Source organism: Calliphora vicina, chromosome 3 (assembly GCF_958450345.1).
Source record: "Calliphora vicina chromosome 3, idCalVici1.1, whole genome shotgun sequence".
Taxonomy (NCBI): domain Eukaryota; kingdom Metazoa; phylum Arthropoda; class Insecta; order Diptera; family Calliphoridae; genus Calliphora; species Calliphora vicina.
The window spans coordinates 53,957,958-53,972,247 of NC_088782.1; the positions used below are offsets into that span (position 1 = coordinate 53,957,958).

The window sequence follows — 14,290 nt, forward strand, 5'->3', positions numbered from 1 at the left end:
GTCTGTTGTTATACTCACTAAACATGTTTATCGGATGTTCAAAAAATTTCTAATTTTAATTTGAAATTTGTATTTGAATAGAAACGGAAAACTAAATACAAAAAATATGTTAAAGTGCAAAAAAAGGAATTTCGGTTAATCGGTTTATTTGTTATTTGAAAATCGGCAATTTTAAATTATTCGAACAGTTAACTGTCCAAAATTAATCGGTTAACAGATTAACGGTTAATCGATTGAATACCCTAGTGGGTAGATATGACCACTGCACATCGATTTCTTGCAAAAAGTGAAAATTAAAAAATTTTGAGTTGACGCTCTTTAGAAGAACCAGTGCGATATATAGACCTACCTAAACGGTGTTAAGAATCATTCCTAGGAAGTTCATGTATTCTAGAAAGTTGTTTATTGAGATTTTTATTTTGAAATGGTTATTTTTTCGTGTTGCACTGTGTTATTAGTAGAATTTTTTCAAAAATATCCCTCGGACATAAATTTCTTGTACCCAAATAATAAATAAAGAAATTTCATCAAGAAAAAGCACAAATTTGAATAAAAATTTTAAAAAGCAAAAGTTCAACTTTGACCACAAATTCCTCCGCAAGTGCTGAACCGAAACTTGGATAAAAGATCAATAAGTTATCTGTATAATAAAAAAAAATACTAAAATATCTCGATCGGTTCAAAAGTTACAGAGTTTTGGCCAATGAAAAGCGTATCTGAGCGAATGTCATTTAGTCAAGCTATAGGAAGTCAATATTTTTTTGTTACTTTAGCTTAATTCCGTATATAGTATATAACTAAAAATTTTGATCAAAATTGCATGGATATATATTATTATTTTATATTTAACATTCAATTGTTCCATATACATCACTTATTAGCAAATTAACTTACCTTTAGAAAAGAGAATTTACGAGTATTTTATTAAAGATATAAAAATATATAGTTTGTCATCCCAAAAAAGTTTGCTATAAATTCCTTCATTTACTAATAAAATAACACAGCTTTCGTTTAGAATAAAATTTTATTTAGAAGTTTATAGTAATAACTAATTAACACTTTAAAGTAATGTGTACAATTACATTGATGTTAAACTACGATAATAAATATTAAACATTTTTGTTTTTTTTGCATCATCTTAAAGGGTTTATTATTAATTATTGATTTCCAAAGTTGTAAAGTGTTTGACACTCAATATCACTAAATTAAAATAAAAATACTTTTTTTTTAAATAGATTTAATAACTACATGCAATCATTCATTTACAATTTGTATTGAAGTTAATTTTCGTTAAACAGTGAAATAAAGAGAAAAAATAAAGGAAAATTATTATAAACAAAAATAACATTATTTTACAAATACTCGTACATTTGAATATGTTAGTAAGTAAATATAAAAAAGAAATAGCAATTAAAAAATATATTTCTTTCAGTTGAATTTTATTTACTAAGGTACTTGGATAGCAGCTAAAGAATAAAGTTTTAGATTTAGGTTTAGGCTCAGCTCAGCTCAAGACAAGATAAATTTTATTTTTAATGCTTGAATAATCATAAATTGTGTATTTTTTGGAATATAATGTTTGTTTATTTGTTAGTGTTACGGTTACTATATCATTTAACAATAATTTTGCTACTTTAAAAGTTTCTTTTATTAAAATATTTTATGCTGTGTAATCTGTATTTATAGTAGTTGTATGTATTTGAATTTGTATTTTGTAAATACTTGACATTTTCTATCTGTCTTCATGTACATGAGTTTATGTAAATGTAAGTTTGTATTGTTCCCAACCTGATAAGTACTCAATCACAACAATGACTTTTCTATAAATTTGTTTTCTTCTATATTTTTTTTTTGTTTTGTTTTTTGTTCAGCTCTTACTTAAAAGTATTATAAATTTTGTTTTGTATCTTGTTTCTTCTATGGAAACAAAATATGCTTATTTACGCAAAACATATTGTAGTTTTCCATTATTATTAGTTATTATTTTCATGATTTATACAAACATTCTACTCTTACTTACTTACAGTTATAAAAAATAGAATAGTTTCTTTTTTTTACCTAAAGACGAGATATGGTATTTAAAACCATTTATTAGAATTAAAATTTTCCGTTCTTTTTTGCAGTTTAAGTTAAATTTAATACTTTAAGTACTTGATAAAGCTCACAAAATATTTAGTTTTATTCTTATTTTTTTTTTAAATACAATTTGTTATTTTTTTTGTTGTTTTCTATAAATCAGGGAAATATTTTTAAAAATAAGTAATAGTGTTTAAAAGTTGTTTACATAAGTACATTTGAATATAAATTATTATTTAATTATATAATTGTATTATTTAACTAAAAATTAAGTACATACTTACATAAAAAATACAATAAATGTTTTGAATATTAATATTTGCAGCTGATTTTCTGTAGTTTTAATTAACATTAAGTAGACTCTAATACAGTTTAACAATGAAACAAATAACATTATTTATATTTCTATAATTACATAAATAGTTTTTGTGCAATATCTTATATTTATGAATATTCTATGCCGGAATGGTTGCCTCTTCGTAAAAATCTGGTTCATCTTCATCAGCTTTAGCTTCGTTGCCATCCAACTGTAATAAGAAAGGTAAATAAAAATGTTAGTTGTAAGGTTTTGAAAGCAACGTAGAAAGTAATATGAATTCACAAAAGAAATTAACGTGTTACTTATAAATTTATGAGTGTAGAATTATGAAGATTACACTGTGTGTAATTTTTTGAGTCATGGAAATATAACCATATTCTCATGCTCATATCTTGCAAACAGTTCGAAGTTTTGATTTACTCTCTGAGGCAAAGTTGTAGCCCTTGTCATAAAGAACAAAAATTGTGAACATATAAAATCGCAAAAAAACAATTTTTTTCCTTTTTTCCCCTATTCAGGTCCCTTGGTAGCAAACCGTTAAAAATTCAAGGAAAGAAACAACTATAAAAATGTACCTAAGATCTGCCTCAGAGAGTAAATCAAAATTCCGCATTGTTTGCAGGATATGAACCTGATCACTTTTTTGCAAAATTAAACAGAGGGCCCAAATATTTGGGGGCCCATAAAAAAGTGCATGAATTTGGTCTTTTATCACGTAGTGGTGTCCGTATATGGTTATTTTTTCTCGTGTTGCACTGTGTTATGAAATATAAATGAACTTTATATTTAGCTGAAGAATTCTACAATATAGAGTGGAAATAATACCCCAGCAGTTTGAAAAGTATCAATTGGAAACATTACACTAGCTAAATTACTACTTATACAAGAAAATATTTTGTAGTGGCTGCTAAAGTGGTTGTTATATGGTTATCATTTGCACAACATTGCGGCAGCGTAACAAACAAAAGTCAGGTATTCGCCTTAAGTTTTTGAAAATAAATTCTAGAAAAATAAAATCTTCTAAAATATACCAAAAATTCACTAGTAGCAGTTCTCAGTGGCTAACTAATTCGAAGTGGCGGAACTAGTTCAATGAACTGCAGGGACATTTATTAATAACTAGCTGACCCGACAGACGTTGTGCTGTCCAAATTAAAAAAAATGCTTCTGTTCGATTTGTGAATTTGTGAGATGCGGTTTGAAATGGGTAAAAATAGTTAAAAAGAGGAAAACAACGTATGTTGCCATAACGCAAGCGTTTGGCTTGCGTTATGGCAATATTGTTGCTTCGACGACGTTATCCATCAGGTTTTTTACCGCAACTAAGGTGCTATTACAAAGTCTTTGTTGGTTTATGTTTCGTAACATTATGATTACTGATCTCACTTTCAGTTGGGTTGGATAGTTGACGACAGCATATTGGTAAGTAACGAAATCCACCGACTTGTACATCATCAATTCGACAGCAATTTTACATTGAATCTTAAAATTCAATTTGTCAACATAAATGTCATGATTTTTGAAATTTTCAGCAATTTTTGGAAATACCTTTCGGATGAGTTCGGATTTTGATTCGATGAATTGGCAGAAAGCGACGGGAAATTGAATGCAATGTCCAGCAGTAGTTTGGAAAAAACTTCTCCAGATTAATCGTTTTGCAGCTCGACAAACATGTCAACAGTCAATTTGAATTTCCTGACGTGTTTCCACAAAACGGACGACTTCAAACATGTATTAATGAAGTTCATCGTCTGGCATTGACCGTAGAATTACTGGCAATGTTTGCTGAAAATCACCTGCCAACAGAATCATCGCACCACTTAAATGGCTTATATTGTTTCTTAAATCTTGCAACGTTTTGTTTAATACATCCAAAGGCTTTTTATGAGTCATCACAAATCATCAGTCTACTTTGCTGCAAAACTGTGGCCATCGCACTATTCTTGGAAATATAGCATTTTGGATTTTCATTGATTGGCATATTCAATGGCAACTTGAGTGCTGAGTAAGTAGTTCGAAAGCCTTCTAACAACGTAGCTGCAATTCCTGATGAAGCAAATACAATATCATTCTGAGATCTATAGTTGCCAATATCAACTCGATCAAAAAAGTTTTTCCAGTTCCAACGGGAAGGACCAATAAGAAATCCTTCCAGTTCCATATTTCGCAACTTTCATAAGAGTGTCGTATACATATTTTTGTTTTCGATTCAACAGTGGAACGTTTGTTCGATCTGATTTCCCCAAGGCATCGCAAACATATTGTTTATCACATCGCAACTCTTGATTAAAAGCGTCGATCATAGGACAATACATCATCAAGTACATGCCCTCAATTAATATCAAAACCACGTTGTAAATTTCCTCGCTCAGTTGCAAATTTGTATTTGATGTTTTAATACGCATCTGATGCAAAATATCATTAAACATGGCATCTTTGTAATTGCTCCATAAATCAGTCGGTTTGGATGGGAAGCATGTTGAGATAATTATCGAAAAAAATGTTCGTATTTGATTAGCATTTGATGAAATCACAGCTTATCCGAGGGTGTATTCCCAATGAGTGTCATTCTCTAACAATTGCAAGGCTTCTCCATACGTGTCACACAATTCACCATTTATAGTTCGCAAATCTTGGAATGATGTTGGGCCTCGAACGTTGAAATAGAAACACTGTTTCTTAGATGGACTGTGTAAATGTTTCTAAAGCATCGGTGAAAAATGAATGGGGGAAGCCAGGAACGGGATTTCCTTGTTTCCGACATTTCGCGTTTCGGAGCAGCGTTCGGGCAAATCTGGTAAAAGTTAGTAAAGTACACCATTTGACCATTTTCCAGATGTATGAATGGCAAATGAAAAAAAAATACTTTTTACTGCTAACATAGCGGCCCATTTGAAATTGACTAACTTCATCGTTAGAATACTCCGCACTAACTGCCTTTTTTAATTATGCTCCAATTTTATGATATTATGCATATCGAAAATTATTCACTTATTCAACCTTACTCCCTTAAATCTAATGAAATTGATGAATCATTAATGAAACTGAAAATGATTATCGTTCTTAAATATTTATTAACACATACTATCATTTCAAAATACAGTACGTTTGTATATTGATATTTGTGTAGACGTGTTTGAGCATGTTCCAGAATGACCCTGAATGTATTTCATAGTCTGACTTTTTGTATATTGCAGTTAGCAATTCATAATGAATGTCATTTGTCAATTTATTTGTGCCGCCTTTTGCATTCTTCTTTCGCTCATATTCTATGTTTCGTATGTCATAAGTAAGAACATCAGATTTAAATTGAATTGAACCTTGCCAAAGACGGTTGCAAAACTGCGGTAAGCTGTTTGTCTCTATAACATAATATTAAGTTAACTTTAACCTTTTTTTTAGAAATAAACATAAATACTTTTATAAAGCATTTTGTTCAACGCAAAACCCGTCTTTTATTTACGAGTTCAACATTTTTATTTCGCAGTTTTTTGTATATTTGTGTGTACAAAATAACTGCACTTGCTTGTCGCCGTGGTGTTTGTATTTCAAGCCAGAACAATTGGAATATTTAATAAAATTCAAAGATGTTACAACACTCTCCACTGCGCCGGAGCCCTCGTTTGAAAGGTGATAGCGTAACATCTGAACCTTCTGATGGTACACAGCCAGTGTCATCCGCAGGCAGCGGCACACAAACAACTACAAAAGCAAGAGATGCCGTTAAAATTAAAAACGTGACTTCAACACCACCCGTCCAGATGCAGCCAGCATCTACCGATGATAGTAAAACTGCTACATCTGCCAATGCCAAAGGTGCTCAACAGACACAGTCCGTGTCAAAACCACCAGCAAGCCATTCCAAAGTCAGCACACCAGTTCAGACGCTACCGAAGACATCATCTACCAGCGTGCTAGAAATGCAAAAACACATTGCCATGTTACAGCGTCAACTTTCGGATGCTCAGGTGAAGCTTTCTGACAGTAATCGCCAGTGCCAAGAACTACAGTCAGCTATCCAAAGAAAAGACCAGGTAAGTGACCATAACCTCAAACATGTTAGTGCTTCGCAATCAACAATTTCCGACATTGACCAACCGCCACCAACAACATTCGCATTGCATTATATAAGTCAACCAACGAATACATCGACAACTTACACAGCCGCCATGTCTTGTATGCAAACTGCTTCGACATCCAGCAGCATCGCTGCACTGCCGACGCAAGCAGCACAGACATCAAACGATTCGTTGGTTCTGCCGTCATTTTGTGATACAAACACAAACATGCCTTCGATGCAAACAGCGCCTACTATTACAAACAGAACCAATACGCCGACGCAAGCTGCACCTGCATTTAATCACATGTATGTGTCGCCCGCCACAAACAATCCGATACCGCCATTTTGGGAATTAAGTCAACAGCCCTCTACTGCAAACACAATCCCGAATTCAACCATCATGCCAAGGAAAACTCAAGATTTGCCAGACTTTTGCGGCGATCCAGAAGACTGGCCCTTATTCTACACAGCGTTCACTCAGTCGACTGCAGCGTATGGTTATACGAATTTAGAAAATAATCAACGTCTACAAAAATGCCTAAAGGGAAATGCGCGAGAAGTAATTAAATCTTTGTTGATTCATCCTGACAACGTTGATGCCGTCATAGAGCAACTTAAATTTCGGTTCGGCCGCCCTGAGCAGCTCATCCATAGTCAGCTACGTCAAGTAAGGGATTTGCCGCAAGTTTCAGAAAATAATTTAGTAAAACTGGTTCCGTTTTCCACTAAAGTTAAAAATTTAGCAGTTTTTTTACAATCAGTGAATGGTCAACAGCATATAGCTAATCCGACTTTATTGGAAGAGTTGGTAGCGAAACTGCCCATGAGCAAAAAATTGGATTGGGCCAGAACAGCTGCAAGTATTCAACCATACCCTACTATTATTGATTTTAGTAACTGGCTTAGTGATGTGGCCAACTTAATATGCAGTGTTCAGGAAGTTGACCAAAAAGATCAGAAACGCCGAGTCTTACTACATACCACCACGGCAAACCAACCAAAATGTCCTATATGTCAAAATCCTCATAAAATTTATGATTGTGATCGTTTTTTAAATATGAATACACAGGATCGATGGAAGGAAGTAAAAAGGATTCGAGCGTGTTTTTCATGTTTGAACGTTGGTCATACCACCCGAGAATGCCGCCGTAAGAAAACATGCTCGAATAATGGATGTCAACGCAAGCATAACAAACTACTTCATGAGAACACACCTTGTGATCCATCTTCTACATTGCCATGCCCTACCAACCAACCTCAAGAAAATGTCCTCAGCTGTTCTGCTAAAAGTAACAACAAATTGTTATTTAGAGTTTTACCTGTAACATTGTATGGTAAAAATTGTCATATGGATATATATGCCCTGTTTGATGATGGCTCATCCATTACAATGCTAGACAGAGAAGTGGCAGATAAAATTGGCGTCCATGGAAAAAATTGCCCTCTAAATATCCAATGGTTCGGTGGAAGATCAGCCTGTGAACCAGCTATATCGTTCAACGTTAAGATAAGTGGGAGCAATAGGAAGAGTTGCCACCTACTTAAAGATGTGTATGCTGTTTCTAATTTAAACTTGCCCATGCAAAGCCTAACGCACGAAGAAATTGAAAAGGTATTTAAAGGTTCACCTCATTTACCGGTTAAACCCTACACCAACGTAGTGCCAAAATTATTAATCGGTTTAGATCATGCATTTTTAGGGTTGCCATCTATCACCAATAACAACAACATGACAGGTCCATTTGCCTGTAACACTGAATTGGGCTGGGTGGTGTTTGGTCCTTGTCATAGACTATCACCTATACAACAATCGTGCCTTTTTGTAAATGTCAAAAGAGACGTCGACCTTCATCAAATAGTGACCGATTATTTTAACGTTGAAAATATGGGTGTAAGGGCAGCTCCTATTGTGGAATCTGATGAAGATGTCAGAGCCAAGCGGATTTTGAATGAGTCTACAAGAAAAGTTGGTGATCGATTCCAGACAGGTTTATTATGGAAATATGATGAAGTGAGCTTTCCAAACAGTTATTCTATGGCACTTAAGCGCTTAGAAGGTATAGAAAAGAAAATGAAGCGTGATCCAGTCTTCTCCAAAGCGTACAAAGAAGTCATGCAAGGATATATTGATAAAGGATACGTACGTAAGCTATCTTCAGATGACATCAAAGTGACCAGTTTCAGAAAATGGTATTTGCCACATTTTGGGGTAACCAATCCCAATAAACCGAACAAATTGAGGTTAGTTTTCGATGCCGCCGCCAGTGTACAGGACATTTCTTTGAATTCACAATTGCTGAAAGGACCCCAAGATATTGCGTCTTTGCCGTCTACGCTTTATAATTTTCGCCGCGGTCAAATTGCTGTTGGTGCCGATATTCGCGAAATGTTTCACCAAATTTTAGTGCAGCCATGTGATAGAATCTCACAAAGATTTCTTTGGAGGGATGGAAATACAGCAAATCCACCGTATGAATACGAAATGGTAGTTATGACTTTCGGAGCCGCCTGTTCACCATCCTCGGCATTATATGTCATGAAAACCAATGCACGAGATCATCGCGCTTTCCATCCTCGAGCCATTGAAGCTATATGCGATCACCATTACATGGATGATTTCGTTGACAGCTTTGACAGTGTAGAAGAAGCTGTAAGTATTTCAAAACAAGTGAGAGAAATTCACAAAAATGGTGGATTCGAACTAAGGGGCTTTATCTCAAATTCCGACGAGGTCATTACAACCCTGGATGGTAGTTTAATATCAAAACAAATTCCTGCTAATGATGGTACAGAAAGGGTACTGGGTTTGTTTTGGGAGCCTTCTAGTGACAATTTCATGTTTAATTTAAAATTTCATCGAGTTGACAAACTTGTCATGTCTGGCCAACGTAGCCCAACTAAAAGAGAAGTTTTAAGCATTATAATGTCAACATTCGATCCTCTTGGTTACTTGAGTCATTTTACAGTGGGTGGGAAGCTACTATTACGACAAATTTGGAAGAGTAATTGTCTTTGGGACGAACCAATACCCAATGCTTTAAATAGTTCCTGGAAACGTTGGAGGAGTCAAATGAACAATATTGCCAATTTTAGAGTTCGCCGTTTTTATTTTTCGTTTGGGAAGCCAACATCTCTACAACTTCATATTTTCGTAGACGCCAGTGAAGAAGCATTTGCTGCAATTGCCTATTGGAGATATATTGGTGATGGTGACATTTGCACTAGTTTTATAATTTCAAAAACAAAATGTAGTCCTTTGAAGAGAGTTACTATACCCCGGCTAGAATTGCAGGCAGCAGTTCTCGGTACACGTTTGAAGCAGAACATTTTAAGTGAGCACAGCCTTGTTCCAGACAAATGTGTATTATGGAGTGACTCTAAAACTGTGCTAAAATGGATTGCTAGTAATCTTGCTTCTACAGATGTTGAAAATTGGAGATGGGTATCAACAAAAGACAATGTAGCAGATGAAGCCACGAGATCATCAAACAATGTGGATTTTTCCTCTTCTTCTCGTTGGTTAAATGGACCAGCCTTCCTGAAATTGCCTGAAGAAGACTGGACAAAAGGCGAGATTGAAATTTCAAAAGAAGTAGATGAAGAAGAAATTTCCCAAAAGATGTCATTAATAATTATAAATGATAATATGGTTGATTTTAATAGATTTTCATCTCTTTGTCGTCTAAAAAGAAGTTTCGCATGGGTACTAAGATTTATAAATCATTGCCGAAAAGAGTATAACGTTTTACAAAAACATGGTCTCACCTCCCGTGAAGTAGAATATTCTGAAAAATTACTATGCCAGCTAGTCCAAAGGGAAGCCTTTCCAGATGAACTTAAATTGATTAAAAATAAACTATCTATACCAAAAACCTGTCATTTGTATAACCTGATGCCGTATGTTGATGATGATGGACTGTTAAGGGTGTATGGAAGAATAGATGCTGCTAGTTACTTGCCCTACAGTTCAAGGCGGCCAATAATTCTTCCCAAAAATCATAATTTTACAAAACTTGTTGTCATGCATTATCATTGTCAGATGATGCATCAAAATCATGAAGCGACGATTTGTGAAGTACGCAAAAAATTTTGGATACCTCAATTAAGAAGCTTACTAAAAACGATCGTATCTAATTGTCAACAATGCAAAATTAAAAATGCCAACCCTCAAGCTCCAATTATGGGACCACTTCCATTTGATCGCCTGGAGCCAAATATTGAGCCTTTCAAATATACTGGACTAGACTACTTTGGTCCTATAAATGTGTCAATTGGAAGAAGGACAGAAAAGAGGTGGGTGGCGCTCTTTACGTGCCTCACGCTTCGGGCAATTCATTTAGAATTAGCCTACGATTTGTCAACGGACTCGTGCATAATTGTCATAAGGAACTTTATAAATCGTAGGGGAATACCCGCCAGAATCCGTTCTGATAACGGCAAAAACTTTATTGGTGCCAACGAAGAGGCCAGACGATTTAGTGAAGTTTTCGATGCTAAGAGAATCCAAAACGAAATGTCAATGAAAGGCATCGAATGGATTTTCAACTGTCCTGTTAATCCATCTGAAGGTGGTATTTGGGAAAGGATGGTACAGTGCGTGAAGAAGGTATTACGACATACATTGAAGCAGATTTCTCCCAAAGAACATGTATTACACTCATTACTAATTGAGGCTGAAAACGTCGTTAATTCGCGGCCATTAACACATTTGCCTATTAGCCCACATGAAGAGGAGCCGCTTACCCCTAACCACTTTTTAATTGGCAGTGGAAATGTTGCCAATACACCATATGTTGAATCACCCGATATAAAACCCTTCACTCTTAAAAAACAATGGCGAGTTTCAAGGTGTTTGAGGGATAGATTCTGGAAGAAGTGGGTTAATGAGTATTTGCCAACGCTGACTAGGAGAGTGAAATGGTGTGAACGTACTGTTCCAATCAAAGTAGGAGACTTGGTGTTCATCTGCGATCCGAATGTTCCAAGAAGTCAATGGCGGAAAGGTTTGGTCACATGTGTTTATGCTGGTCACGATGGTGTGGCACGAAGAGTCGATGTGAAGACTTCCACCGGTAAGTTGCAGCGCGCTGTGTCCAAGCTAGCCGTTCTGGACGTAGAAAGTGGTGAAGCTGATAGCTCCACGGGGGCGGGAGTGTTCCAGAATGACCCTGAATGTATTTCATAGTCTGACTTTTTGTATATTGCAGTTAGCAATTCATAATGAATGTCATTTGTCAATTTATTTGTGCCGCCTTTTGCATTCTTCTTTCGCTCATATTCTATGTTTCGTATGTCATAAGTAAGAACATCAGATTTAAATTGAATAGAACCTTGCCAAAGACGGTTGCAAAACTGCGGTAAGCTGTTTGTCTCTATAACATAATATTAAATTAACTTTAACCTTTTTTTTAGAAATAAACATAAATACTTTTATAAAGCATTTTGTTCAACGCAAAACCCGTCTTTTATTTACGAGTTCAACAGAGCATATCTTTGCAACCATTTAAACACTTTTATTGGTATGTAAACTGTGAGGATATTGTATATACTTACTGCTTGCATTTCTTGTGGCTTATATAAAGCTGCCAATCTCTGCCTTATGGGCACCATCATAATTAAAAAGAATGGAAAAGCCAAAGAGATTTTCGATGATTTCACAGCCCAAAGTAATGCCAAACATAAAACTTGCACGAACGTAAACAAATGCATCTTCCATGTGGGAACTCGCTTCACATACGGAGTGGGTGGATAGTGTTTCACTGGCATAAAGAACAAACGTATTCTGGAAAAGAAATAGAGAAAATAAGCAACATAAGGAAAAGTAAAAAAAATCAGATGAAAAAAAACAACAAGCAGATACATTTAAGTACATATTGATATTGTTTAAAATGGGTTTAAGAATAACATTGTAGAGCTGAACATAGATTATGAGTTTATATTCAGTTCAAATTCAGGGTTTTAAATTTTCGTGTCAAGCATGTACAAAAGTATGTACACAGAACTACTGGCAGTTTTTAAGAGCAATTAAATGAAAATTGGTAATTCAAGCAGGAGTTATTCAAAAATGTTTGTATTTTGAAAAATAATTTAAGATTTTTTGTATTTGATGCTCTAATACCTTCAGAAGTTTATAAATAAATTCTTATGCAGTATTTAAGAGCAATTAAAAGAAAATTGGTAATTCAAGCAGGAGTTATTCAAAAATTCTTGTATTTTGAAAAAGAATTTAAGATTTTTTATTTGATGCTCTAATATCTTCAGAAGTTTATAGATAAATTCTTATGTACTCGTATATCGCATCCTTATGACTATTTAATTTCATAATGACAAAATTCTCTCTTACGGGAAATAATGGAAATTTATTTGTAAGAAAATGAGATACTAGTTAGGCAAACATTTCATATCACAGCAGCAATATTTTCTAAAACAAGGAAAGTTGTTTCTTGAATTTTCGTTATATGTAGACTGGGACACGTAGCAATCGGGAAAATTTATTTTTTATTACAGACAAATTTATGATTTTTCATTCCGTTTATGTATTGTTGGTTATTTGACATTTGTTGGTTATTTTCATTATGTAAAATTATCCAAACTATTTTGTTTAAAAACGAACAGATCGTCTGACAAAGGTTTTTCTCATCTCGTCTTAGTAAAAACTTAGTATGTATCTGATCTTTTCTTGGTAAAGATTTCGAAACAAAGATTTGCATTCTTTCCATTTAAAAATATTGGATTATGGAATACAATCATCAAGAAGAGAAACCACCAGGTTGATTTAGATTATCATTTTGAAAAAAATAATGTTTCTGAGCATTTTTCGGAATAAAAATGGTAGAAGATGAAATATCATGATGTAGTGATTTTTCGTAAAGAAAACAATTAAATTTTAATTAGTGTAAAATTCGAATTATTAAAATAGGAATTTCGAATTCCTTAAAATGGGAAATTTTGTTAAAAAAATTAGTTTTTTTCATATAAGTCGCCGTTTATTTAACGTGTGATATATGTCGTTATTTAACGTGTGATATCTTATTGTCTTTTGGCGTATTTAAACTACATATAAGACCATCCAAATATCGGCTTTCACTTTTTGGAAATTTTAAAATAAATTTAAAATTTTTCTTCAAAATTTTTCAAGTTTTGCTGGGACTGAGATGGGCTCTGTTATTTAAGAAATTTTTTTTTAAAAATATGATCTTTTCAGCGAAATTGGATGAATTTTTACCAACAAAGCGTCATATGCGGAAGTTTTGCATTATTTCTTTACCGATTGACCACCAAATCTTATAGCGAATATGTTTCGTAGATTTCAACGTGTGGTCCAGAAGTGGTTATTTTGACAAAAAATCCACCAGGCCATACAAAAATGTTTGAAGACCAAGTATTGGAGGCATTAATCCATGAAGATTGTTGTAAACTCAACAAGAGCTTGAAAAATCATTGGGAACTACTCTAGCAGCAATTATAAAATGTTTGCGAGCAGCAGGATTCATCCAAAAGCTGGGAAATTGGGTACCATACGAACTGAAGCCGATTTTGCATGTCCGAAATGCTCGAACGCTACATAATAAAATCATTTTTGCAACAAATCGTTACTCATTAATAAAAACAAGTAGAAAAGTACGGTTGGTCAAGAACGACCATATAATACCCTACACTAATTAAAAGAGCAAAAACATTTTTCTTTTAAAATTTCAATAATTTATATTTTTGAGTGATTTTCGGAAGTGAGCCTTATATGGGAGCTATGACCAATTATGGACCGATCACCATGAAATTAGGTCTTGTGATTTATGTCTATATTATAGTTAACTATGTTGAATTTTGTGTGTATA

General features: G+C 34.0%; 1 protein-coding gene across 3 annotated transcripts in view; it reads right to left on the reverse strand.

Moving 5' to 3' along the window:
• Window positions 1-1,005: 1,005 nt before the first annotated feature.
• The window catches only part of Ae2 (Anion exchanger 2), a 152,126-nt gene continuing 138,841 nt past the window's right edge, over window positions 1,006-14,290 (reverse strand). For all 3 annotated transcript variants that reach the window (XM_065502972.1, XM_065502970.1, XM_065502971.1), the window contains 2 exons: window positions 12,009-12,237; window positions 1,006-2,603 (listed from right to left, as the gene is read on the reverse strand). In XM_065502972.1, the coding sequence (XP_065359044.1) occupies window positions 2,532-2,603; window positions 12,009-12,237 (301 nt within the window). In that variant the 3' untranslated portion in view covers window positions 1,006-2,531. The remainder of the gene's footprint in view (window positions 2,604-12,008; window positions 12,238-14,290) is intronic.